The sequence below is a fragment of the Alligator mississippiensis genome, chromosome 2 (assembly GCF_030867095.1).
Source record: "Alligator mississippiensis isolate rAllMis1 chromosome 2, rAllMis1, whole genome shotgun sequence".
Classification (NCBI taxonomy): domain Eukaryota; kingdom Metazoa; phylum Chordata; order Crocodylia; family Alligatoridae; genus Alligator; species Alligator mississippiensis.
In genome coordinates this window covers 100153666-100181216 of record NC_081825.1, presented here as the reverse complement: position 1 = coordinate 100181216, position 27551 = coordinate 100153666, and the positions used below count along the sequence as shown (strand labels likewise).

The 27551-nt window shown below is 37.7% G+C and overlaps 1 protein-coding gene across 6 annotated transcripts in view; it reads right to left on the bottom strand.

Annotated features, from left to right (window-relative positions):
• TTC29 (tetratricopeptide repeat domain 29) overlaps positions 1-27551 on the bottom strand; it is a 364566-nt gene that overhangs the window by 139031 nt on the left and 197984 nt on the right. For all 6 annotated transcript variants that reach the window (XM_059722003.1, XM_059721998.1, XM_059721999.1 and 3 more), the window contains 2 exons: positions 7101-7313; positions 2081-2166 (listed from right to left, as the gene is read on the bottom strand). In XM_059722003.1, the coding sequence (XP_059577986.1) occupies positions 2081-2166; positions 7101-7313 (299 nt within the window). The remainder of the gene's footprint in view (positions 1-2080; positions 2167-7100; positions 7314-27551) is intronic.

The window sequence follows — 27551 nt, the reverse complement described above, 5'->3', positions numbered from 1 at the left end:
ATCTGACTGAGAGGATTTACCAGTCTATTCCATTACAGCACCAGATGGTTTCTCTGACCACCAGAAATGACATGCTTATTACAGAACCAATATCATAACACTCGCCTTTCTAGAATTCAGTTTATTTATATAGTAGGAAGCCCTAGATCATTGGAATTATTGTATAAGATTGCCAAAGGCTTCTTGAACTCACATGACAAATTATCACCACCTTTGAACACAGAAATCCACCATCTACTCTAAACCACACAATAAGCCAGCCAATCCTGAAGAGATCCTTGCTTGATTCAAAGAGCAGCTATTGTCCAGTTTCTGAACAAGTTAAAAAAACAGCAACAAAACCACATAGTGAAGAGCCACACTCGCCATGTAGTTTGTTCCTTGCTAGAACACTGGATCACTCTCAGCTGATTTAAGGCTAGGCATGAACAGAGACAACATTGGTCAAGCTGGTGAACGCATTTGTCTGTATCTGTAGACAAAGACAAAATGCATTTATGCTCATACTACTGGATTTCCTCTTGACAATTTTTAAGTTGATCATGGAATGTTACCATACTTCAGTACTGTCTGGCAGAAGCACACTGAGCTGGCACTGATCTTTCCTCTCAAATTGATCCAAGAAAGTACAGAGGGATAACTAGTACTCTTTTCTGGAGTTATTATAAGTAGAACTTCCCCCCATCCTTTTAATCATGTATAGGAAGATTCTAGGGGAAAGAATAAGGTGAAGAATATGAAGTCAATTGGCAGCACTGCTAAGACAACACCATCCTACAACTCTTCATCAAGGGAAAACCCCTCTCCCACACTTCAGATGTTCAGCATCTGGATGAAGTAAAACTTGGCAGGATGGAAGTGTTAATGGAAGGAAGAAGGAAACATTTATAACATATTCACCCCCAAAATATTTCATAGAGGTTATTACAGTAGCATCTTAATAGTTATAAAACCTTTGACCCAAAAAATGGAAGATCAGGGTCCAACTTCTTTAAATGTAAAGCCAAAATGATTTGGGGGTATTTGTTGCAGCCGTTCTGGTCTAAGGACATAGGCAGACAAGGTTCTTTGAGTAAATGTGATATCTTTTATTAGACCAACTAAATAATTAGAAAATTTGAACAATTTTTCCAACTATTTAGTTGGTCTAATAAAAGATATCACATTAAGCCAAAATGTTTGCTCTTGTACAAATATACATTCAGGAAAAAGAAGGGTTAATTTCCTGTAAATGAAGTTCTTCTAATGGCTTGTCCCTATAAATATAAATCCACACCCATGGAAGGTTGGACCTAGGCTCTGTGAGCCCTGAAACTGTTTGCAAATTCCACTTTTTGAAACCAGTGGCCATGTACAAGTGTTACGTTTCTACTGCAAGAATCATTATTCTTGTAGTAGAAGCCACAAGTGTACAAATGTTCACACTATGACTCCCAGACCAAAAATGGCAGTCTGGGAAGAAAAATAACCCAAAAAGAACCTGATAGAAGGTTCTGCCAGGAGAATGAATGCTTGTACATTTTCTGCAGCTTAACTCCTCCCAGGGACCAGAAGGAGTTGAGCCACTGGTAAAGGCTCCTGTGATTTCCAAATACCAAGGTCACCAGTATGAGAAGTAGGCAGGGGGTCTTCCATGCTGCTCCCTCTGCTCAGCTCCTGGTGCCTAGGAGTGGAGTGGACAGAGCAGTGTGGCAAAGCCCATGCCCATTTCTCACACTCTGAACTCTGCTGTGAGAAGTGGGCAAGGGGTTTGCCACATGCTCTTTCTGCTTGGCTCCTTGTGTCCAGAAGCCAAGTGACAAAGTCCATGCTTGCTCCTCATACTAGAGACTCCAGTGTGAGGAGTGTGCAGGGGCTCTGCCCCACTGCTCCAGTCCCCCCAGGAATCGGAAGACTGGAGAAGCTTGGAGAAGCCTCACACTTTCTCTAGACTGAGAAGACGCTGGTCTCGGGAAAGCACAAGGAGCAGGTAGAAATTTCCCACCTCTAGAAATGCATATTTGTACATAGCCTCTAAGAAAAATGTCAAGGAGGCAAAAAAAGACAATGGGAATAACTGAAGAATTTTTAATAAACTTACTAATATTGCTGTCTGTTCCTCTCCGGCAGAATGATATGCTAAACCTAAGCAATAGGCAGCTTCTCCTTCCATCTTCTTATCACCACCTAAAGAACAGAATTTAGGTTACAAACACAGTCATAGTCTAAATGTGAGGTTTGACCTAGAAACTACTATGCAAAGCCTAAGCAAAAGTGAATGTTATGTGACGAATGCCCATCTGCAGTGATAAGGAGGAGACAGTCTTAGATAAAGGAGGCTTGAAAACAAAAGCAGAATCAGAGTACTAGGTCAAAGAGCTTATTAAAATACTAAAAATCACACCCCTAGGTGGGCAAAAGATATGCTAATGAAACATGCATGTATGTTAATGAGATACATAGCTAAAACACAGGTATAGAGACATGCTCAGTAAGGAACTCCTTGCGTCACTCCTTTATAGTCAATTAGCAAACAAGGATGCTTATGAAGGTTTAAAACTCCTGTATAAAAGGGGCTTAGAATTGAAATCTGGTGTGCTTGTTCTGTGAAATTATTCCGCTTGCACCTTTTATTGCTAGCAATAAATCTTCTTTATACTTTCACCCCTGGTATCTTTATTGGCCTTTGCATACTGGGCACGAACCCAGACTTGGGGTGGGGCCTAACATAAACAAATGACATTATTGCTGACAGCTCTTGAAAATAATGCCCATGGATTTTCTTAATAACATATGAAGTTTTTCTTTATATTTTGTTATTTATTTCTTTCCAAACATGCTGGTGTTTTCCATGAACAGAGCTAAGAGTTACTTTAAATCTACAGCTCATTTATATTTAATTAAGGAAAATAACAAATGCAAGTAGTACAAATGTCTTCATGAGACAAAGCAAAGAGTTTACCATGTTGTAAAATTCTCCATCATGAATTTTTCAATAGTACTGCTGTAATCTTCCAAAGAAAGTCAATAAACACCTTACATTTAAATGCAATACATTATCTCAGTTATTTAGCTACATATATAATCATTATGTATACTATATATAACTATATTTGCAACTAAATAATACATGTCAAATATTTTGGCTCACATTTTGTATTGCACCAAGTACAAATTTGATGGGACAGAATGAACCCAAGGTTCATTCTGTCAAGGTATCAGTTAAAATTCCTGAATCTCATGTTTGATCCATATTCTGATATGTGCAAGAGCTGCTTAAAACTGCCATAACACAATTTGTTGGAAAGGAGCCCTGGAAATTCCATAGTAACAGAGAACAACTGAAGAGCAGAGTAGTCTGGATATACTTCCTTGAACTCTGCTGGCAAATGCTGGCTGCTTCCTGGCCTCTTGGCACTGACCTACCAAAAGAAAATGGGATCCCTGCATTTAGTAATAAAATTGATCAAACTCATTTTACACATCAGTCTTTCAAAATTCATCCCAGAGTTTGGGGTAATATATACAAGTATTAATTAGTGAAGCAAGCAGATTGGAAAAAAATCCAAAATATAAAAGGAAGAAGCAAAAATTCATATGGCTGATATCTTTTATTGTGCCAACTGCATACTTGGCATAGACATAAATCTTTCAGGTATTATAGTATCCTTCCTTATGCCTCTCTCCCAACCATGAGATGGTCCAATAAAATATTTCACTCACAAGAATTCTTGCCTTTCACATATTTCCTGGACTATTATGGCAACAATATCACCTCAACTCTACCAAAATATAAAAATCTGTATTACCATCCAAAAACTCATCATTCATATATAAACTGCCTGGAAAATGAACTTTGCACCATGACCTACAGGCCAACAAATTCAGGCTAACTCACCCAGTGTACCTGTACACATGCATTATAAAAGGAAGTTATTTACCTTTACCTGAAGTTCTCTTAATATATTGTCATGAAAACTTTAATTTAGGCTCTTGTAAATGTTGGAATTTTTTTTATGTGCTAATTCCCAAGGTCACAAAGACAACCAATCTATAAAACTGAACATATTCAATAAAATTATAAAGGACAAGCCAAAACCTTTTGGTTCTTTTACACTACTTGAAATCTCTAAGATGATACCAAGGTGTCAAGAAAACAGAACGGGAAAATGTGTCTTTACAGAGGAAATGTCCTCAGAAGAGTTGTCATAGATAATAAACCTTTTTCTCCTTGAAAAATGGTCTTTGCAAAGCCTGAATTTCAAGTGACTGGTAAGCGGTCTCTGGTCTCAATTCAGCAAAATGCCTTAGCAAAGACTTAGGTCTACAGGGATGGGTTGAATGTTGAAGAGGAATGTACTTAGATGTTTAAGACAGAACGTGCTTAAATGCTTTGTTGGGCCACTATGAGAAAAAGGGGATTTTTTAAAAGAAAAATGAAAGGACTGCCCTTTTGATGCAAGTCTCTGATCTAGCAAATAATCATGAGTAAAGCCGTAAATAGTGTAGCTCTAAACATTTCAGAAAAAAAACACGTGTAACAGACATGCTGTATAAGTTATCTTAGTTTTTATGGTAAGGACTATAGATACTAGGCCTGTGCAAAGTGGCTAGTATTTGCTTCGAATTTGGCTGGTTTGGGGGACAGTGATTTGATTCTGTGATTCGAATCACTGTCCTGAATTGATTCAGCCAAATCTGATTCGGAGATTTGACTGCTGCTGAATTGGCCAAATCCCTGAATCAAACAGGCCCCATCCCCTGCCCACTCTCCTAGCCCTGTCAATGGCTGCCCCACCTGGCCCCAGCATCTTGGCACTTAAAAAAAAAAAAAGCCCCGTGCTCACTGGTTGTTGCCATGCAGAGGGGCGAGTCCTGCTGCCCCCCACTGCCCTGCGCTGCACAGGGGGGCTCTGCCATGAGCCCCAGAAGCCCCAACAGCCGCTGCAACATCTGGTGAGTGTGGGGCTTTTTTTTTTAAAAGCACCTAGACACTGGGGCCAGGTGGAGCAGCCATTGATGGGGCTGGGAGAGCGGTCAGGGGATGCTCAGGGGGGCTGAGGGAGCAGGCAGGGGATTGGGCCTGGCAGGGTTCCCCCCATGGTCCCCTCCCCTAGCCCCATCCCCCCGCCCCCCTATTTACCGACATGGTCCAGCTCCCTGCAGCAGCGAGCGGGGACCGCCCAAATCGCCAAATCTCCAAACCTCCTCCGAATCTTTTCCTGAATCAATTCAGAGGCTTCAGATTGATTCAGACCTTTTTACTGGTCTCCCAATTCTTTTTGCATTCAGAGATTTGGCCGCCAAATCGGGCTGAATCTCCTCTGAATTGAATTAGCAACCGAAGCTTCGCATAGCCCTAATAGTCACCTAATACTTGGGATATCTACTTGATCAAAGGAGATATCAGTGCAGAATCAGATCCATTTTGATAATCCCAGGGCAATTTCCATCAACTTCTCCACCCAAACTACTACTCAGCAGCATAGCACAGGTGAGTGTGCAGTTTGTAATAGTGAATACGTCTGATCCCAAGAGTTATTGCTTTAAATAATATTTTAAATGCTGATGTATCTGCTCAAAGAGAACTATTAATGTGCTGAAAACAAATTAAGATGAATTATCCAAAGATCAAAACCAAAGAAAGAAGGAACTACCTAACCAACAGAGTCATTTAAATTTGCTCAAAAAGACATATGTTCAAAAGAAGTAGAATGGAATGGAAGGTTTGAAAGCCACAGGCCCAGGATGTATTTTGCTTTAACCCCAAAACTTATCTTATGAGGCTACAGCAAGCAGTTTTAAAATGGTACCTTTAAATGCTTAATTTTTTAACTGTATGAACTGTTAGGAATTAATTTGGGTCATTAGAAAAAAGTATTTAAAAAAACCCAAATAGAAATAATTAAATACGTTTTCACTGCTAGAGAACAAAGTTAATGCTTAATCTGATATATTTTAAACTGTTACATAGTTACACACATACTGGTTTTGCAGAGCAAATTGTATTTTATTTTACTGTGATGAACAAACTTTATTTAAAAAAAATTATGTTCAAATATTTTTCATTTTTGCTAATTTTTAGCCTGATGTAAACAATTTCAATTAGTTCTTAAAGACTACATTAATTGATCAATGTACTCTTCCTTAAAATACAGATGAAAATTTGTCATAAAATGTGAATCAATATTGTGCATTAATTTGCAGTTCTCAAGCAAAATATTCTATGTAAGAAATGCCACATAATTTATGTTCTTATTATTTTTCTAAAATTGTAAACTAAATAAAGATGACTATTCAAGTTATTTTATTTTTATTCTGGGAACATATCAAATATTTGCAGGCAAAAAACCCACAGAAGTTGGCATCTAATGGCATTTTCCAATAAATAAGTGATGTTAAGGTAATTTTAAAAGCCAGAAAAATATGTGCTTTGTTAAAATAACTGTAGTGGTTTGTATTCCCTCTTATACGTAATACTGCATCATAAACAAACAACTCTGTTACAGCTGATGAACATTTTACAGCATGTATTCAAATGCCATCCAAATCTCTTCACGATTTTTTAAAAATCTCCACTTAACATAGTTAAAGCCTTAACACTGTCACATTAATTACCATATAAAGCATATTTTTACTTTAAACTTTAAAAAACTATTGTAAATATTTCAGCTGCACTAGAAAAGCCAAAAACCTTATTTGTTACAAAAGAAAAACATGATCTCATTTCCATAATTATTTAATAAGTATGTAGAATGAAATGTTAATGATCTATTTGATAATATAACTCAGGAAATGCCAAATCAACCATGGCTAACCCATGAAAATCTCAATTTCTGTCAATGACCTTCGTACTGATTATGGGTTCATTGTTTTACAACACTACTCCCAGAAGATTGTATTTTTGGAGATAAAGCTTTCAAGAAACTAATAGATTCTTTGTTGTCAGCAAGGCATTTTTGTTTTACAGTGGGATTTGGAAGTATATTGATGGCATTTGTCTTTGCATTTCATAGGAAATAATCACCCAGTCAAACACTTGACGATTTTTACTTTACTCCTGGGAAAATCAGGGCCTGTACATTAAATAAAGGAATGTAGGAGTGTTATTTTCTACCCACCTTCTTTTGCCATTTCAAAAGCTTTTATTAGAGTTTTGATGGCCTGTTGGTGTTCTTTATTTTCTAGCATTTTGTCTGCGAGTAATGTGTAAATTCTCCAGAGATGCTCACAGGCCAGTGAGTTGTAAGTATGGCTTGTCTCATCCTTCCATATCCGCCCTACTGTCAGTTGATAGAATGCTTCATAATGCTCAGCAGCTTTCATGAACTGACCTGGAAAACACAAGTCATTCATAAATATAATCAGTATATTTCACAAAATATTACAAAACATTTTTGCATGCAGTCCTTTTCTTTCACAAAATTGTCAATATGCTTTAATCCATAATTTAGTACTTAGAAAAAATATTTTAAATTTTACAGGTATCCATAACTCTTCCTTATCTTCAATATCCTTATATTCCCAGTCACAACCAAGCTATAATTTTTTGCAAGTAAATGGAAGTTTTAGTGGATTGCCAATGCAGATCCACATTGTTGTGTTACATTTTGATTAGCAGGTGAAGACAGAATCTTATACAAAGTAGAAACCCTCAACTCTATATATAAAGGAGCACAATTCAAACTACTCTTCAGTTCCTTTCCCTATAATCAGAACATACACTTATAGATTGTGAAGGAGATGGGCAGAAATATGAAGAATAGATTTTTTTTTCAAATGATAGGTTCATTCTCTATTCAAGTGAATAGACTATTTGATGAAAAATGAATTAATTTTTTCTTCATGTAATATATCTCTATATGCACATATAACCTAGTCATTTCCAATGAGTGTAGGTATCTCAGGCTGGTATACAAAGTCCCTCCCTAATTTATATAGGTTAGTGTAACCTGGGTAAACAGGGGAAAGCCTGAGTAAATAGAGTGTGAAAAGGAAAAAGAATTGATAGTCTGGACAAAGTACTATCGCACCTAATGAATGCCATATAGCAAGACTCAGTCATCAGTGCTTGTACTTTGTTTTGAAAAACAGAAGATAAAAGGGGACCATCTCGAAGAAATTCAAGCACATAATTTCATTAGGTTCTGTAGTAGAATGCAAGTTCCAAGTAAGGTTTGGTTCATAAACAGGTGGAAAGAAGTACAGTATATTAGTTCTTTCACACGCTTCATCTGTTGGATGTCTGAAGATAGAAGATACTAGGTTGATACAGCTACAAAATGAATTTTAAAAGTGACCAGGATAAATTCAGAGAATTTGAAAATATTACATTCCTGATTATATTAGACCAGACAGAGGAAGACTTACTAAAACCATAAGAAAAACTATCTTCCCATTTTGAAACATGGGCCTTCCTTGAGGGAACTTTACATCATCTAACACAGTGCAGTTAACTGCTCAGGGACAATTCATTTCAACAGGGTTACACAGTTGAAGCTACTAGGCTCAGATCTTGGACTTGGATAGAGAAATTGTTACTTAACTGTTTGTTTGATAAAGAAATAGATATGCTATAAGATATTGATAGAAGAGACTGCCAGACATATATAGCATGATTCTAGTGAAACTGAAAAAACTTCTACTAAGGAAGTTCTACTACCTCTCTCATCTAAATCATCAAGGGATATGAGTTATCTTTAGCATACCTATTTCACCTTAGACTCAGAGATGCTGTCTCTTAAAGGGACAGATTCAGATGGCCTTAAAGAATATACACAATAGCCTTTTAGACCTTTCAATGGCCTTACAGGAATGGTTGGAGGTATAGAATGAGATGATTCTGTTGCCCCATTCTCCCTCATTTTTTGAGGGATTGCCTTGAGACAATTCCCGACAGAGTGGAAATTGAAGTAATATATTCCACAAGCCCTGCGGTTCTTGAAGTTGAACTAGCCATAAGAGCCTTGACCTGATATTCTTTTTGCCAGAACTCAGTAAAGACTCTTTAGAGAACTATCCATCTACATCAGGCATCAACATATGGAGGCAGTCTGTGCTTTCTGGTATCATTCAGATGGAATTAGGTGAAAATATGTCTAAATGTAGTTCTACTGCAGACACAACTACAACAGCCAAGATTGTGAAAAACCTAAGAACTTAATTAGAGTGAGTTGTTAAATGGGCACTAACTTCCTATAAAAGGGAAACACATAATTTTTTACCTGCAAAAGAACTAACTGATCAGGGATTTGACTACCTGAGATTGTTCTGTACAATACTGCCATACTTTTGCAATACCCCGGGATCTTTAAAATAGACTCCTTTGGGATTACAGGAGATGCAGTTGCTGGGAACATATTTTAAATTTTATTCTTACTCTAGAATAATTGGAAATTGCCTATCTTTGGGACAAGCCAGAAGGTCCATCTGTTCTCCCAAGCATTAGAGTCCTTTGGAAAAATAAAATCTTTAGGGGGATGGAGGATTTGTTTATCCATTCTGTCTACCTAGTTGATTTAGTTTGACTTGAAGTGACTCCAGAATTTTAATTTTTCACTTTTTTTTATTTCAATATTTGCACAAGTACCTAGAGCAAGTGGATAGAGGCATTTGTATTTTTAAACAAACTAAATTAAATAAACATAATTGGAGAAGGAATAAAGCTGGTTATAAATGACCTTTGGATTAGAAGTTAGGGTTATTTTAGATCAACTGTACAGTACATTTATAATGATTTCTACTATCATTTGAGGGAGAGAGACAAAGGAAGAGGAAGAATACTGTGTGGGAGTGCTCATCAGGAATATTTTATGGAAGGTAAAGGACATCCCATATATCTCTCCCAGATTCCCTGGAGGAAAATGACTGTTTTCAAAAAATCTATAGCATACATTTTCAAAATATTCTATATGAAATTATAGCTAATTTTTATTATTATCATTAGTAAAAGTGTCTGCACATTTAATATCCCCAAGTAATATGCTCAGAAATTATCCCAGTGTATCCTAAACTTGAAATTTTAGAAATATTAATTCTTCTTTTCATTAGTCAAAGAAGTCAAACACACAAATATAATTTTCACAAAATATATAGCACTACTGCAAAAATATTATAATTTAATGGGACCCCAGGACATAGCATCAAAAAAAGCTATCAGTAATCAATTCATCTTAATAATGGGAATGAAATGGTGTAACTACATACCTTTTACAGTAGGAGACCCATTCTAAACAATTATATTAATACAAAGACATCATTCATCCACTCAATGTATTAAAGATAATAAATCATTCCTATTTTCATAGTAGTTGGAGACATATGCACTAAGATTTGTACTAGTTTTTCAGTGAAAAGAAAGTGCACTGTTTGAACAGAAATTATTAGAGTTAGAGTTTGCCTAAAGCCCACAAAAACAGATTGTATCCATTCACTTAAAAAGCAAGAGTTCAATGTAATGTGAATTTAACAGAGAAACAGTCCTATATTTCTGAATATTATCCAAAACTTCCTTTACAACTTCCCTTCCTATAGAACAGTTCAAAAGCATATATTTATTATATCAAAGCAGATATCTTAGACAAATGTTAACCAAAAAAGAGTACATATGATGACTACCATTTTGCTTTTTTTTAAGTAGAAAGATTGACTAGATATTAACACAAATGGGTTTAAATGTGAAGCTGCCATAAAAGCAGGCACATAAATGTAATTCTCCCAGCCGCTATTTTGATGCACATTTTTGATTCCATGAATATTTTATGAAATGGCCCAAACTAAAGCCATATAACATTCCTGCATTACTGATGCTTGCGCCCGTAAGCTACAAACATTAGAGGCATGATTGAGTGCATTAAAATGAACTCATTCAGCAGTGCATTGATTACTTGAAGGAGAAAAAACAGAAGAGTTACTCCCACTTAAGAAAACAGCATACCAATCTGAAGTTTTCAATACAGAAATTAGAGATAGCAAGTTTGAATAATATGATATTTAATAAATAAATAAAGTCTGAATCTGTCTAGAGGTCTGCACATGCAGACCTGACATTAATTAGGTGGGATGTTAATTAGGTCCAAAGATTGCTTCCAGTATTGTACAGGTAATTTAAAATGTCACAATCTGTAAAATGCACTGACTGACCTGTTCTAGCTCCATGCCTCAGCAATATTGAGAGTACCTAATTATTTCCTTTTCTATCAGCTTGTACATTTACCAATGAAAATAATGCAGCAGAAACGATCATATGAAAAAAGCTGACAGGTCTATAAGGCACAGTTCTTCAACAGCACAAGTATATGTAGAAAGCACGTTTAGTTCTAAATTGTAAACATTTGTTGAGGAGTTTAGCAAAATATTCCACTTTATTTAAAAACAACGACCTAACAAAACAATAACACTTTATATTACATTTTAATCTAAAACTACTGGACATCTTTTTAAATAAATTATTGCACTATGCAACAAGGATATAAAATCTGCTAGAAGCAATATTTAATGGTAGCAAAAAAAAAAATATTATTACCATTTTTAAAAGATATTTGCTTCTTTTTCAGTTTAACTGCTTGAATATTTGCATTATTTTTAGCTTCCTACATTCAATTATTATAATTATGGTAGCAGTATTCATGCTGAAATAGTTAAGAATATGTCATAGTCTTTAATGTAAGCCACTAGTTACACGGGTTTTATAAATCTGCATTGGAAATATGTTGAGAGCTCGAATAAATGGTTGACAAAATAATAAAATAAGGTCCTCATTCAGCAAATAGATATGCTAGCCTATCTGAGGTAAAATGGATTGCACAGATTTCAGTGGAATTCCTGTTATGTGCAAGAACCTATGTTCATATATCTAAGAGCAGGGCAAAAATGTGATTTTTTTTCCCCCTTTTTAGTTTTCATCTTCCCTATATCCCAAACAAGCAATTTTTGACAGTATTGTGGAGAGAGAAAACTTTGCAATTTCAGAAAAAATGAGTGATTTTGGTTTTGCAATAAGTTAATCATGAGCAAATTAGACTATTTAAGATTTATAAGGATTTTTAGTAGACAGAATCATTTAGGCTCCTAAGGATACTGTAATACAACATGATGGCTCCTCACTAAGCACTGTACCAGCATACCTTGCAGTTCAACCACAAAAGAGTAGAACCCTCTACTGTGCTCCATAGCACAGAAGACAAAGGACTTCCTGTGGTCTGAAAGGTTCAAGCCTGGGGGCCTGGGAGTTGACAGAACAGACAAGGTTGGGCATTAACTATCCTGGGACCTGGCCTTGTTGTAGGACTGAGACTATTTGCAGGGGAAACTAGGACATCTTCAAAAAGGATGATGATGTGGGAGGTTCATGATCCATGGTGCTTGTTTAGGAACCTTTGGTTTAATCTTTGGGTGGTAGTTTAAAAGCCTTTTTGGTTTTGGCAGTGCTAAGTTCGTAATCATGTTTTTAAAACAGTGTTTTTATGAGCCCACTCAAAGTTAAACCAATGGTTCTTAACACTTTTAGGGTCAAGACACCCCTCATAAAATGCCAGTTCTTAGTTCTCTCTCATTTTTTTACTATGGAAATACAGTATTTTTTCTGTGGCAAAGAACTTAGAAAGACCACAACAGGTCAGAATATTTTTAGCACTGTGGATTTTTATTTGAAATCAGTGGGTTTATCTTGTGCATCATGTTTGTACACCTAATAGTACTAACATTGCATAGTATCCTTCAGCACCCCTGAAGGGCTCTCAAGGCACCCCAGGGAGCCTTGGCACCCTGGTTGAAAATCAGAGAGTTAGACCTTTTATAGACCACCTCAGAACTTGCAGTACATAAGTACCAGACATCTAGAAGTGACTATACAACACTCTCAGATATACTCTACAATAAGACTGGCCATAGTATATTAGGTCAATGTGCTACTGAACAAAAGAAGGGTCTAAGAAGATTTTGCTCAGAGGATGAAACACTTCAATATCTAGGGATAATTTATGGTGGATGAGTCACAATTTTATTTAATAATTAAATAGTAAAATTGTAAACAAATGTTAGAAGTGACACTCATAATCTCTTTTTAGCAAAGGGAGGCAGCTGCGAACTGCTTGGGTTAACCATGACCCTTTGTTCTAACTGGCTAATGTCACAAAATGTTTGACTCTTCCAAATCTGAGCATATGGCCAGAAGTCAGTCCTGTAGTAACAGAACACTCCCTCTCTAGCCCTCAGCCTCCCCAGTCGAGCTTTCTTTGACTGGTGACACAGATGATTTGTTTGACCATGGGCAGGGGAAGGTTGATGGATTGATGAGGTCATACAACTTCATGTGGCCTGGGAAAGAGGGTGGGGGGAAATAAAGAAAATTGGGGAGGAGCTGGAAGACAGTGTGGAACTGAGTGTACTGGATGTAGGCATGTACCAGAATGCCTGTCTTACCCTTTTACCATTGAAGGGGCAAGTGTTGGAGGACTCTGTAAATCATATTATGAAAATGTCCATGCTCATGGTTCCATGAAGCAATGACAGTTGCCAGCTTATGACCCCAGTGGGCTGCATCAGCAATTCTTAAGTAAGTGTTAGTTCCTCCGGGTGTCCTACCCTCCACAGCTGGTACAAGGGAGGCTGAGGACCTCTGTAGATATTCAGTGCAGCACTGGATAGAGGTCTAGGACCTTCCCTTAAAGCAGCCCAGCCAGTCTCTACAATTCGCTTGGCACTTAGACTCCAACTCAGTCTAATCAGCCAATGGGGAGAAATTGGTAGACACCTGGATAGTACAGCAGACCCAGGACCCAGGATGGTGTGGAGAACATGGGTAAGGAAGCCTTCTGCCTTCCACCTATCTCCTGCCATGAATTTTCACAAATTACATATAATATATATTTTTAAAGGTTTTATCTTTCCAGAAGAAGTCATTAGTCTTACACTGTAACTCATACTGCAGATGGTAGTTGAGTGATAGCTTTTGTTTAAATCTGAACTTAAGTCTGAAAAAAAACCTTTTGTACTCAGGTCATGCTATTTATCTTTTTTAAAGCAGCAAGTCATTTGCCCTTTTATAGAGATGAAATAGCGGATAGTCCATGCTCAAAGATTTAATAATCCATAGCCTCAATCTTGCAAAACCCTGCATATACTCATATTCAGTAGGACAATTCACATGCATTAGTACAAAATGTTCCTAACCTTTTGGGGTAGGTATACAAGTAAGAGGAAAAGGCTGCAGAAAAGTAGCAATGAACAGAGACGTATGGTATGTATTTTGTTTGGTCAATATTTCTATGTTTCTTTTTTGGTCAGATCTAAAATACCACAAAACAAGGGAATAAGAAAATAAAATCACACAGGCTAAGTCAGACAGTCAAAAAGCCCAAGGCTGAATTGATTCAGTCTTTGCAGGTTAGTCTGCAAAGATTGCAAAGATTGAACCAATAAGCAAATGAACAGACATTCATTTGTGATTCAGGAGATGCAGCCACATTCCTGCAGTGTCTCAAGCCAGAAGCCAGGGGGTACTAGAGCACAGCTCCAGCACATAGCCAACACGGGCTGTGTGTTCGCTTCCTCTTCTTGCTGCCCCCGAGGTCTATGGGATTTGCTGTCCACAAGCACAGCAGCTGGACTCTACAGGATTGCTCATCACTTCATCTTCCTGCTTCCAGGTGCCTCTGTGATTTGTAATCTAGAGTTGCAGCCAGCACTAAGCAAGCCAGCAGGGCAGCTCTGTACTCTGAGGAAGATGAGTTTAACCCTCCTCTCTGGCCCAAGACCCCAGACAGGGTTTCCGTGGAGGAGGCCAGTGAGCCAGCCCTCACTGCTCCAGCTAGGGATCAGAGGGGTGGGGCCAGCCCTGCCCTGCTCTCTGGAGCAGACAGGGCAGCCCAGCCCAGGGCTGAAAAGCATGTTGGGAACCTGGGGTACTGTGATTTAACTTGAACCAGGAAGGGGTCTGGGACAGAAGTCTCATAAAGTGGTTTGACCTAAATCAGTTAAGTCTGATACTACATCCCATCAGGTTTATCTTAAACCAGTTTCAATCATTTTGAAACTGGTTTATGTGCACTGAATGTCTGTTCTGTTACAGGTTTAAACCAGTTTCTCATCACTTAAACCAGTTTTAATGTAATTTCTGTCTAGCCATATTGTATATGATTTTAATGCATGGAATCTGACAATTTTTATAAATTAATGTGAAAGTTTCTGGACAGATACCTAGTTTGTATTAGAAAAGTTATTTCTGTTAATTCATATACACTCTTATCAATACTTTACAATTCTTGTGCTGATACTTTATGCAGAATCTTGCCATTATATCCTATTAGGACACTTGCCATAACCATCCTTGAAACTGGCCCACTGGGCAGCTAAGAGAAAGAGATGTGAAGCCAGGAGGAAGAGTAGGTAGCTCAGCCAGATGGATGCAGTCCCGGATAGGAAAGAATTCCAGCCCAGGCACTTCCTCCCAGTAGGGCAGAAACCTTCCCAAGTGTTGCTTTTCCATCTTATGCAATAAATGGTATGTGCAAGGTACAGTGGGGCAGCTTCAAGAGGTGTACTGAAAAGGGTTTGGATAATGTCTAACCAGTGGGCTAGGAGTTAGAGCACTTTGCTGGGAAGCAGAAGGTTGGAATTAAGCAGGGCAGGGAGAGTGGGGAGGGGGCTGAAACCTGAATCTCTTCTTCCCTGGGCAAATGCCCTAGCCACTAGACCAGTGCTAACTTCTGAGTGGCAGGGTCATAAAATATGTGAACTCTCCACTGTGCCACACTCCACTGCACTGTGCCATGATGTGTTACATGGAGGCCCTGGGCCCCATAAGCTTCTGACTCCCTGGGTTCCATGGCCTTAATGTGCCCCCAGGGGTAGAGGCAATAAGCTGAAATCAGAAGAGGGAGGGGGAGTCCCTCAGAGGCTGCATGTCATCTGAAGACTTCAGGCTGCAAGATGGACCAGCCCTGTACTAGACTAGGGGTGCCAATCTGTAGCATGAGTGCCACAAGTGACAAGGGCAGCTTCTGTTTGTGCCCCACAGCAGATCAGGGAGGGGACAGGCTGCACAGTGGCAGGGAGCAGAAAGCAGAGCAGCAGGTTGGACAGGGGAAGAGGATTGCAGAGGCACTTGGAGAGGGTTCAGGGCTGCTTGTGGTACTCCAGCCACAGTGGTTGGCACCCACTGTACTATATCATTGAACTTAAACATGGTAGGACCTTTCTCCTTCTCCTCATCAGAGCACAGCCCTAATGAATAGGCTCAGTTGGTATGTGTACACTTGCATGCACACAGCTGAATTGCAAACTGCGCATAAGTGCCAAAACTACAGTCATGCAACAAGGTATACATCATTCAGGCACATAAAGCAAAATAGGATTTAGCTCTTACCATCAGGCACAATAATGAAGCTGTCAGAGAGCACAGATAATTGCCTTCAAAATGTATTTTTAAATTGTATATATTTAAGTTATACTTTTATTAATATTGTACTTTACACATTAGATTTAAGGCAATCCTTAATATCTCTGTATGTATGGAGAAGAAAATTATTCAACTGGCAGTCGCTGCACTCCCACTGGCCATTGTTCCCACTAAGAAGACATCTCTAGGAGCAGTGACTCCTCTTCTGTCAATTACTAAGAGGAAACACTGTCTCCAGAAAAGTGTATTTAATATGGTGAGAACTGCAGGCTCAGCTGCAGTAGTCCTAGACTTAGCAAAGCTTTGAAGCAAAAAATCTGTTTCTGAGTGGGCAGCTTTGAATGAAGCTTCATTTCAGTACTACTCATTAAGCAGTAAATAATTAAAATATCCTGGAATAGACAGGTAAAATACAAGCAGCAATGTCAGTAACAGACATGAAAGAGAAGAGTGGGAAAATGAATTTAAAGAAAGCAATGAAATAATTCATTTGAAGTTTTAATAAAGTTTCATTTGCAGTCTTGTTTAAAGATATATCAGACTTTAGGGATGTAGCCTAATTACATTTTTATTCTAAGCTCTATTCAAAGACCTTGGACTTTGAATCTTTAGCATAGATCAAATATGATATAATTTATTCATGGCTATCAACACTTTTAAAAGATCTCTTCATTAAATACCACAGTCTTATAAACATATACACAGAGCAGAAAGAGCAATGCCAGATGCAATGAAAATGTTAACAATTTATAGGAAAAGTAAATACAGAGATGTTAATTCACTTGAGTTATATCAATTGTATTAAAATGTATAATTCATTTTCCCTACATTAAAATGTTTCTAATAAGTGACCTTCTATGGTTCAATTTAATTTTGTAATATAAAATAGTAAGTAAGTCTTCTTTTGCAGTAATTATAACATAAAATGAAATCATACAAACACCAAATACCTTGAGAGAGGAAAAACTGTTTAAGTCTAAACTATAAAAATTTTAAAGAACATATAAATGATGATGTTTAGACCTTGCACTTCTATGACTAGATTGTAGAGTTTTCATAACAAAAATGAAACAAATATGAGTAGGTCAATTTCTCTCCCATTTCTAAAAACCCAACTGAAACTGAGAGACTTTACTGTAAAATTAGAAAAGAAAAAAGTTAAACATGCTATCAGCAGATTTGTTTACCGTTCTCCAGCTTTGGAAATGTACGAAAACACATTACTACAAGTAGTAGCAAACAAATGGTTTCAAATTCATTGAAAAATGCAACATGAAAAGAAAGAGTTTTTAATTTATTTTTTAGCAGCCCTTTGGGATTTCTGGCTAAAGCTCTTGATTCAAAACATCTATTATGGCTACTAGTAGTTTTTTACAAGGATAAACGTTAATATGTACCATATATTTCTATCAATTCAACATGCAATTTTCTTTGTATGCTCAAGAATTACTTTCAGAATTTATTAGATTGTATTACTTTGACTTAAAAATACATATAATCTCTTAATCTCTGTAACTTCAAGTCAATCTAGTAACTGTTAGGTCAATATCAGTAACTATATATTATTTCTATGTAATAATATGATGTCCTTTATCTGAAAACTATATCCTGTAATTTCATGGGGATGGACTCAATTATCTAATAAGCCTTTTCAATCTGTCTTCTCTTAAATCTGTCAATCTTGATTTATGGGTGTTTCCATATGGCCACTGACTGGCAGGAAAATACACCAGAGTATGAAGACCTCTTCTCCTGATGCTACTTAAACCTTTTACACTGTGTTCTCTAGCCAAGTACTTCATTAGTCAACTGACATTAACTTCTCACACAACTAGAACAATATAATAGGTACTAAATAAAATAGTGTAAATGCAGAATAATTGAGGAACAGATTTATGTATGGTCTTATATAAAGTGGTCCAAGTTGGATTAAGAGTGGTCCAAATAATCAATTCTGTTAAACAAAGTTCTACTTTACATTAAAAAGTGTACCCCTAGGATCCTCTGATGTGGATAATTATCTTAAATAGCTGGTCTCCACAAGTACACAACTACTGATATTACTCAACAACCTGACTAAATACATAATGGAATCTGCCAGTGCCATACATCAAGTCTAATCAGGGGCCTAACGACATGGCTGGGCACCAAGGGCAACTGCCACAGACAGTGGGAGTGGTGACTTCTGCCACTGCCACCAGTATGATTGTGTGGCTGCAGCAACAGTCCTACCCTAATTATGCTTATAACTATAATATTTGGGAAGATGTGGACTTGTTTCAAGGTCTCAGCTACTAATGGTGCTCCTCTCTTAGGCCTCCAAAGTAGCTTGTGATGAATAGACTTTAATTACAATGGAAAAAGAGTTAAAGATTAGTAATGTTGGCATATTGTTTGTAAACTGCCTACTTATGAGATACAAGAAAACTCTTTTCCCACATCTTAGTTTCCTCCTTTTGACAACGAAAGAAATATAACATGAAAGTGGTGCTAGAGAACAGCTTCCCACCCAAGGCAATGGTATTTGGATCCTAGCGGCTATTAATTATTTAATCTTTTAAAATGCTACATGAACCACCATCACAAAAATATAACTGTTATGGAGTGAATAAAATCATGATAAAGAAAAATTCACATAGTTGCATTTCTTCATAATCAAGTTTTTAACTAAATTAATATTTACAAACTAAGCACCCTGCATGCATGCTAGAGAAATGTTTTTCTTAAGAATTATAAACTGGAACATAAATGATATATCATTTCTTACATACAAAGGCTAGGGAGTTGTTCATAATTTTGTGTTTGAAAACAAACCTATATGGCTTTCCAAAATACAAAGACCTGCATAACAACACATTAAGCAGCATTTAAAATATAGCTGGTATAACAGTGACCACTGAAAAATTAGCAAGAGTTACAACACACTAGTACTTTAGATTATCAATTACCTCCTTTACTGAGCAAACAATTTTCTGTCAAATTCTGCAAAACTGAAACACAAACATACAGGTTTCATTAACATTACCAACAGTAAAGTTGATATTATAATATGTTGATATTATAATATCTGATTCTGAAAAAGTCAAAACTTTTTATTTTAGTTTGTCGTTTCACCTTATATTGTATTATGCAGTACTCCATATAAAATATATATGTAACTTTAATTTTTTAATGTAAACTTTGCTATAGAAAATTCAAAATAAAACATTGTAACAATGTCAAAATGAAATAGTTTTTCATAAAAATGCAAAACTTTAATCAGAATGAAACCAAATTTCAAAATCAGGATTTCCTGTGGGACAGAAATACCATTTATAACCAACTTTCCTGATAAATGCATGGGAACAGGTGGTATATATTTTTAAAAAATTAAAAATCACCAAGAAAGAGCATGTAAAAGTGAATATTTTTATGTAGTCATTCATTATGTTAAGCTTGAAGACAAAACTTTGTATCTTCCAAAAGTTTTAGAAGAATTCTGAGGATAATATTCGAAGGAAAATACTTGCAGATTCTTTTAAAGTTCAAAGTTGAAAACAAAAGAACATTAGCAGTATTAATCTCCCATTTTTCTTAGCAGCAAGATGTCCCATTTCTGACAATCCAAATCACTAACATATGTACTTTTTTTTTGCAAAAAAAGGGCACCTTTACTTAAAAAAAAAGATTGATAATTAAGTCAAAATATGCTCTTGTGTAGCAATGTAGCTAAAATAAGTAGGGGCTAGATTCTAACAGCCAATGGGTGCATCTACACATGCACATTTACTGTGCAGTAACCAAAAAATACTGCACAGTACGGGTGCCATCTACATGTGCACACCCATACTGTGCAGTAACTATGGTGACTTACACCGACTTGGGCGTAAATTTGATATTTGCACTTATGCTTGATTAGTTATTACACAATAATGCACATGTAGACACCAAACTGCACAGTAACTCTGTGTGTGTGGATTGACTTGGGACTAACTTTAGTCCCAAGTCAGGCCATACACAGCATTAATGCACCTTGATGCTTGCACTTGAAGACACCAGCCTATTTCCGCTTACTGTGGAATTTAATGTAATGTAAATGCACGTGTAGAGTAAGCTACTACCCAGAAGGGTGTTCTATGCTACTCATCAGTAATGGCAGATGAAATAACAACAACAATAATAATAATTGTCATGACACCTAGGAACTTCAGTAACTGATCTAGTCTCCATCATGCAAAGTGTGGTACAAGTACACCAATGAAAAATGGTCCTGGGCCCTAAAGGTGATACACTATCTAAGTACAGATAGTCAAAAAGCCCAAAGCTGAATCAGTTCAATCTTTGCAGGTTAGTCTAAGCTACATAGATTGAACCAATAAGCCAGTGAAGAGACATTCACTTTTGATTCTGAAAATGTAGCCAAATTCCTGCAGAGGCCCAGGCCAGAAGGCGGAGGGTGCTAAAGAATGCCTCCCTCCTCAGCTGGAGCAAACAGCTCGGACCAAGGCTAGCCTGCCAACCTTGCAAGGGTGGGTTTGTGGGGGAGGTGCAAAGCACCCTTGGATGCTGGAGGACTATGAGTTAACTTGAATTTGGAGGGGATCTGGGACAGAAGTTCAATAAACCACGGGAACCTAAATCAGTTAAGTCTGATACTACATCCATCCAACCTTATCTTAAACTGGTTTCAGCCATTTTGAAAGTGGTTTATGTGTACTGAACTTCTGGGCTAGGGACAGAAATTACACACAAACCAGTTTAAGTGATCAAAAACTGCTTTAAATTTGTAACAGAACAGAAGCTCAGTGCACATAAACCAGTTTCAAAATGGCTGAAACTGATTTAAGGTAAATCTGGTTGAATGTAGTATCAGACTTAACTGATTTGGGTCAAACCAGTTTATGAAACTTTTGTCCCAGACCCCTTCCTGGTTGAAGTTAAATCACAGTTCCCCAGCATCCCAGCATGCTTTCCAGTCTGGGGTCAGGGAGGGGGGGTTAAACATCCCTTCCCCCACTCAAACTTACTGCTGGCTGCAACTGTGGACTACAAATCTCAGAGACCTTGGGGGCAGCAGGAACAGGAAGTGAACACAGCCAGAGAACCATGCTTTGGCACCCTCTGGCGTCTGGCATGAGCCACTGCAGGCATATGGCTGCTTTTCCTGAATCAAAGGTAAATGTCTGTCAGGTAGACAAAATATGGCTCTGCAACAGACTAGATCTGGCCTGCATGTGGACAGCTGCCAACTCACTGGATCTGGCCCATAGGTGGCTGGTGACTCCAGCCTCCATGTGGAGCTGGCTGGCAAGACTGCTTCTGCCCAGCATCATCAAACTGTGCCATGGTGATATCAGTTGTGGACCCAGGTGGGGCTTCTGCTGCAGTGGGTTGGCAGCAGTGTCAGCTGTGGATGTCACCAGCAAATTCAGGAGCTCCGATGCAGAACCTGCTGGTGGTGTCAGCTGATGCCACAACCCTCCCACCGCAATGGAAATTCCTGCCTGGACCCACAATCTGGAACCTGCCAGCAGTGTCAGTTGTGGGCCTTTATGTTAGAACCTAAGACAGAAGCTTCTGCCATGCCAGGTGGCTATGCCCAAAAGCTGACGCTGCTGCCCACCCACCGTGGCAGAAGTCCCCATATGGGTCAACAGCTGCGCTTCAGGGCTCCTGGTGAGCTACAGCTCCCGCTGGGTTCTAGAGGCAGGGGAGAGGAGGGGAGAGAAGAGAGAGAGAGACTGAGAAGAGACAGGGAAAAGACAGAAAAGAGAGATGGATGTGGCCACATTAAGAGGCTTGCCAGCTGAAATAACTGCCCACCCCTGTTATAGGTGAAAGGGCTGTAAAGGTGTTTTGAATTCCATCCCTTCACAAAGGAAAAACAGTATGTAATCTTGTAATTAATAAAAATGCACAAGATGGCATACACAATTCAAGCATAAAATGAATATCTCCACTAATTTCTTATTAATGGATTAAATGGAATCCATTAGTCACAGAGATGGTAAGATTTTATTTTACTATGTTGCAGAACAACAAGATGTTAGGGTCTGAATTTAAACTGTTGTTTCATATCTACACCTGTTAACCAAGTACTTAAAAATCAAGGGCTTGAGCAAAAATCTATTGATGGAAAGAAAAATGTTCTACAACAAATCTTTACATTTTGTGGCTCTATAAATCAGCAGAGCAGAGCTTATGCAGTAATTTCAAATAAATAAAATAACTAAATTTTTTATTAAATAAGTATGAAAATGGTTTAAGGAACCTATAGCATGTCCTTGCTATTAAACAACATAAAATCCAATCTATTTCATGCCCTCACTAAAGTTCCAGACTAGGATTCTCAAAAGCACTGAAGCCTGTGTTTGCCAGTGAAGTCAACGAGGATTTTCACATTACCATTAATAGAGGCAAAAATGAGGCCAACCAGAAACATTTCTGAAGATTGTATCCTTAATTTTCAGTGCACTGAAGAACTATGAAAGAGTGGAACTCTGTTTTAGAAACTGTAAAGGTGAAACATTGTCTGAAACACTTGAGACTTTGGGCGTCTGTGAATATACTTGGGCTTGAGGATTAGCCAGCTGTTAAAATGATCCACAGCACGGCAGTTAACAATATTGAGAGAGCCAAGGCTAGTATGTGTATCATTTGAACTATTTTTATGCTTTAATGCTGTACCCTACTTTCCCTGGGTTTGTCTATCTTCTGGCCTTTTAAAATTTAAACACTGGAGGGCAAGGGCAGTCTATTCATTTTTGCTGAGTGGAACTTTTGTGTACTGCAGAATATAGACTTAGATAATTATTTTAAGTTAACTTTCCATTAAAATTAATGGCACAAATTTGCACATTTCAGAACTCTCATTTCATGTCTTTTACAGATTCTGGAACATATCGTACTGATTTCTGTTTGCTATATGCTTGAAAGATTTTATTCATTGGATGTAATTGTGATGCTTAACATAATGCCTCTATGTTAACTTCTGAAAAAGTAGGTAAAGTAGGAAAAAGTAGGTAAAATGGAGTCTTTCTACCATTCTGTACACTTGCCAGGCAGAAAGGAGCAGATATACATAAAAAATGCATCAGTGACCACAAGTTGCTTGTACTTCCCAGAGTTCTAGAAGCTACTGTCCCTGCTTGGACATCACACTCTAAACCATCACTAATTTAGAGTCACACCTTCCAAGCAGAAGAGTCCTGTATTTTTATGGAAAAAAAACAGACAACATGCATTTATTTGTTCTAATGAGTCTTTAGGCTTTCCAGATAAGTTAAAAGTAGTTTATAGTAGCAATTGAAACTTGATTTAAGAAATGCTGGCTTTTAAAACTATCTGACATTTAATTTGACTGGTTCTATTAAATGTTAAAAACATCCAAACAAATTTTTAAGTATCTACTTCAGCTGGATTTTTTTTTTGTAGCAGCTGGTGGTGGTAGTAGTGGTGCTTTTGGGGTTTTTTTTGGTGGAGGCGGGGGAAAGGGGTTGGGCCCCTGAGGATGTGTAGGTAAAAGCATGATGGGATCTGATGTACAATCCACACAATTGCACTACCTGCCATGCCACACATGCATGGCAGGAGATGTGACTGTGGGATTGCACATCAGATCCCATTGTGCCTTGCTGCTGGTGTAGGGGTAGCCTGGGATCATAATGGCAAGTAGCAAGCTCCCACAGGTGGGTGATATTAGCCATCATACCTGTGAACATTGTGACCCATATTCTGATTTAAGTAAAAGCAGTGCAATACTAAAGTGATTATTGTCTGAATTTACTAGTAATGTAAGAGAAGTCAAAATCTGGCTTTCTGACTGTAATAAGCTTCCATTTTCTACCAATAGACAGATATCATTATTACTATGAATATTTATATTTAATTTATCCTTCTTATTATTTAAAAGAACATACCATAGCATGGGAAGTAAAATAACTGTGTGAAAATAGCTTTCTATTCCTAAGATCAATTAATGCACCTTGCATGTAAACTTACTTAATTAGATAGGCTGTTATTTTTCACTCAATTTGGAAAAATTGTAGAAATCTTTTTTTCCACTGTACATATAAAATGATACAATGTTTCAGAACTATATGGGAAGTAATTAGTAACTGGACTAATAAAATCATTTCAAAGACAATTCACTCTGTATTCTGCTAGAAAACTCAGATGATCATGTTTTGAATAATTCTACAATCTACTGTGAGCTACATCTAATTTTGTTAACTCGAATGCGCGAAATGTGTTTTGAAGGTAAAGCTTGGAAGAGTGCCCATACCTTTAAAAAGAACCAATAAAATCAAAATTGCACAAAATTCCCATTTTAACCATGTGACAATGATCAATTTGTATCTATAGTGACTAAATCAACCAGCATTGTTTTCTTTCTAGGGACCATCATTGTTTATTGAGAGCCAAAACTCACCTGCATCAAAGTGCCACAGCAGCACATTGCCAATAGCTGACAAAAAATAACTTTCCTTAGCTTTGAAAATGAATGAACATCAAATCTATTTCCAGCCTCCAGATAAAACATAGCACTTCTAGATGGCAACTAGAATATAAGAGGGTGTAATTTCATTACATTAAAACATCCTGAAAAGTTATCATGCTGTTATTAAGTTCTCCTGCAGACATCTACATACTTTTCTTTACACTCCTAAGTAGTCATTTCATATTAAGTCCAGATTGGAAGTGTCCAAATTATTTTTAAAAAGCTACAATCTGGTTGGTGGCACATCTGCACAGAATTGTTAAAAGATTTCCTCAGCCAAAGAAGCTTCCCACAAAATAAAATTTAAAATGTATGTGATTTCCTGTTTTTCTATCACTGGCTTCAAGCATGCAATATTATACAAATGTTTTTATCTGTTAATGATTAAATGTAGATTTGCTGATTTAGATCACCAGAAAATGTGTTTAACTTGTCCAAAATATGCTAAACACTATACAGGCAGTCCTCGAACTTACAACACAATTGGTTCCTAAAAACTGCCTCTTAAGTTGAAACGTTGTAACATGGAACTGCTTTTCCCATAGGAAACAATGTTATAAATGGGGGATTGGTTTCTGAACCAAGGCCTGATACCTTATTTTCACCAAAAATACCCCAGAATTTTCTACTCAATCAATTATAGATGAGTAATACAGCTACATTAATGTATTTTTATTGTAAATAGCAATCATATTGATTTGGAAGGACTTCTTCGAGGTGACTTTGCTGGACTTTTTGAAGGGCTCTTGGTTGGACTTTTTAAAGGGTTCTTGGCTGCAGGTTTTTCTGGAGTCTTGTCTGCTTTCTTAAAGAAAGTATCCAAGGAAGTTTGAACAGATGTTCTCCAGGGAGATGATCGACAGCTAACTTGTTCATTGGTGTGGCGTGGTGTCGGATCAAGCGTTGTAAAGTCAAAACTGACATCAGAAAGTTGAAACAGGGTGTCAATTTATAAATGTTGGCAGTGCGAAACATTGTAACTCGAAAAGTTGTAAGTTGAGGACTGCCTGTATATGTCTAAAGCGTAACCTAGCTCCATATAACTTTATACAAACTTGAATTCCAATAGAAAACATCATGAGGAAAACACTGGGAAAAGAATGGAAACATTTTAATTTTCAGACTGTACCTATTTTATATTTTTTAATTTTCCCTGTGTAACTACTATTTCACATGACTAAAACTGAGGCAATCACATGAGATATTCTGCTCTTACCCTAAACTCTTTTTTTTAGGTCAAACTTGTGATTTAACTTTTATCCTTCATAAATAAAAAGATTTTACATGCCCCCCCCAACCTTTTCCAAGTGCTCCCTCAAAGCTAATGCACCTATCTACATAAATTTAACTATAAAAGGTAGGCCTTAACAAGGGGTATATACACTTGTACTAAGCTGACTTAAAATAAGTCAACTCATCTAAGCTGACTTAACTAAGTAGACTTAAATTAAGCCACATTGGAGCAAACATACATAGAGCTCCTTGACATAGTAGTAGCCATCTTGTGAGCTAAGTTGGCTTAACTAATGCAACTCAAGATAGCACACCTCAGAGGTGTATTATCTTGTGCTGCATTTAAATTGACTCTGCATATGTGTGTATGCTCTGTTAAGTTGACTAAGTCATCTTAACTGGCAGAAAGTTAGTACATGTGTACACACCCTATGTCAGTGGAGTTCTAGGGACTGGGAAGTGTTTCTAGGAAATAGCAGTAGTTCTACATCTACATGGGAGCATTTCACAGTGCACTGCAGTATTGCATTTCAGTGGTTTTTTGTAATTGCACTATAAACTTAAAAATTGAAATGCTTAAAAAGTATTTAAGTACCTTTACTTAACAAATCAAAAAGAAAGAAATATTAAAGGAAATGTAGGTAATCGGGGGATAAGAGCAATGAGTCACGTTCAGTGACAACCTTTGAAGCTGTAAATAATTAGAAATAACTTTACGTTCTTTCCTAACACAACTTTATATTCTACTATCTAAGAAACCATAGGAAGAGATTTAAGAAAGCCATCAGTTTAAAATAGATGTAAAGGAATAGTTCTATAAAGGAACAGCTGACCTAATTAAGTGCTTTTTAACTCAGAATGAAGGATTTGTCCATAACTGGCTTTGGTTTGAGCAAATATTGTCCAGATAGCAACTGAATTCTGCATACACCATTTAATCTGGATCTTCCTAGTATGGCAAACCATCTGAACATCAGCATAATGCTCAGGTGATTGTTGAGAGCCAGACCTAGGGAAAATGGTGCCCTGGGTGAACTTGTATTTTGACACTCCCTCCCAGTACCCTCCCCTCTGGCATGGGGGGTCTCTACGCCCCTCTGCAGGACACCTGCCATGCTTCTTGATGTAATTCCTGGACTCATGTGGGGACTACCCCCCTCACCCTGGAGCTGAAGGTGGCAATGAGGTACATTTCCCCAGCAGCCACACCTGATGCACTCACTGGTGGAGGGAATCTCTGAGGGCCACCTGGGCAGCTCGGCAGCATGCACAGGACAGGCACCTGCACAGCACTGGCCCATGCCACAACACGCAGCAGCTCCTTGGCGATCAGAGTCTGACTGCATCCGTGTGTACCTGGCTCTGCCTCTGCAGCTTGGCTGCATCCAGAGGGACAGGCAGGCAGTGCCCACCATGGGCTAAGACTTGCACTGTGCTGCCTTGTCGCCTGTGCCCCCCAGC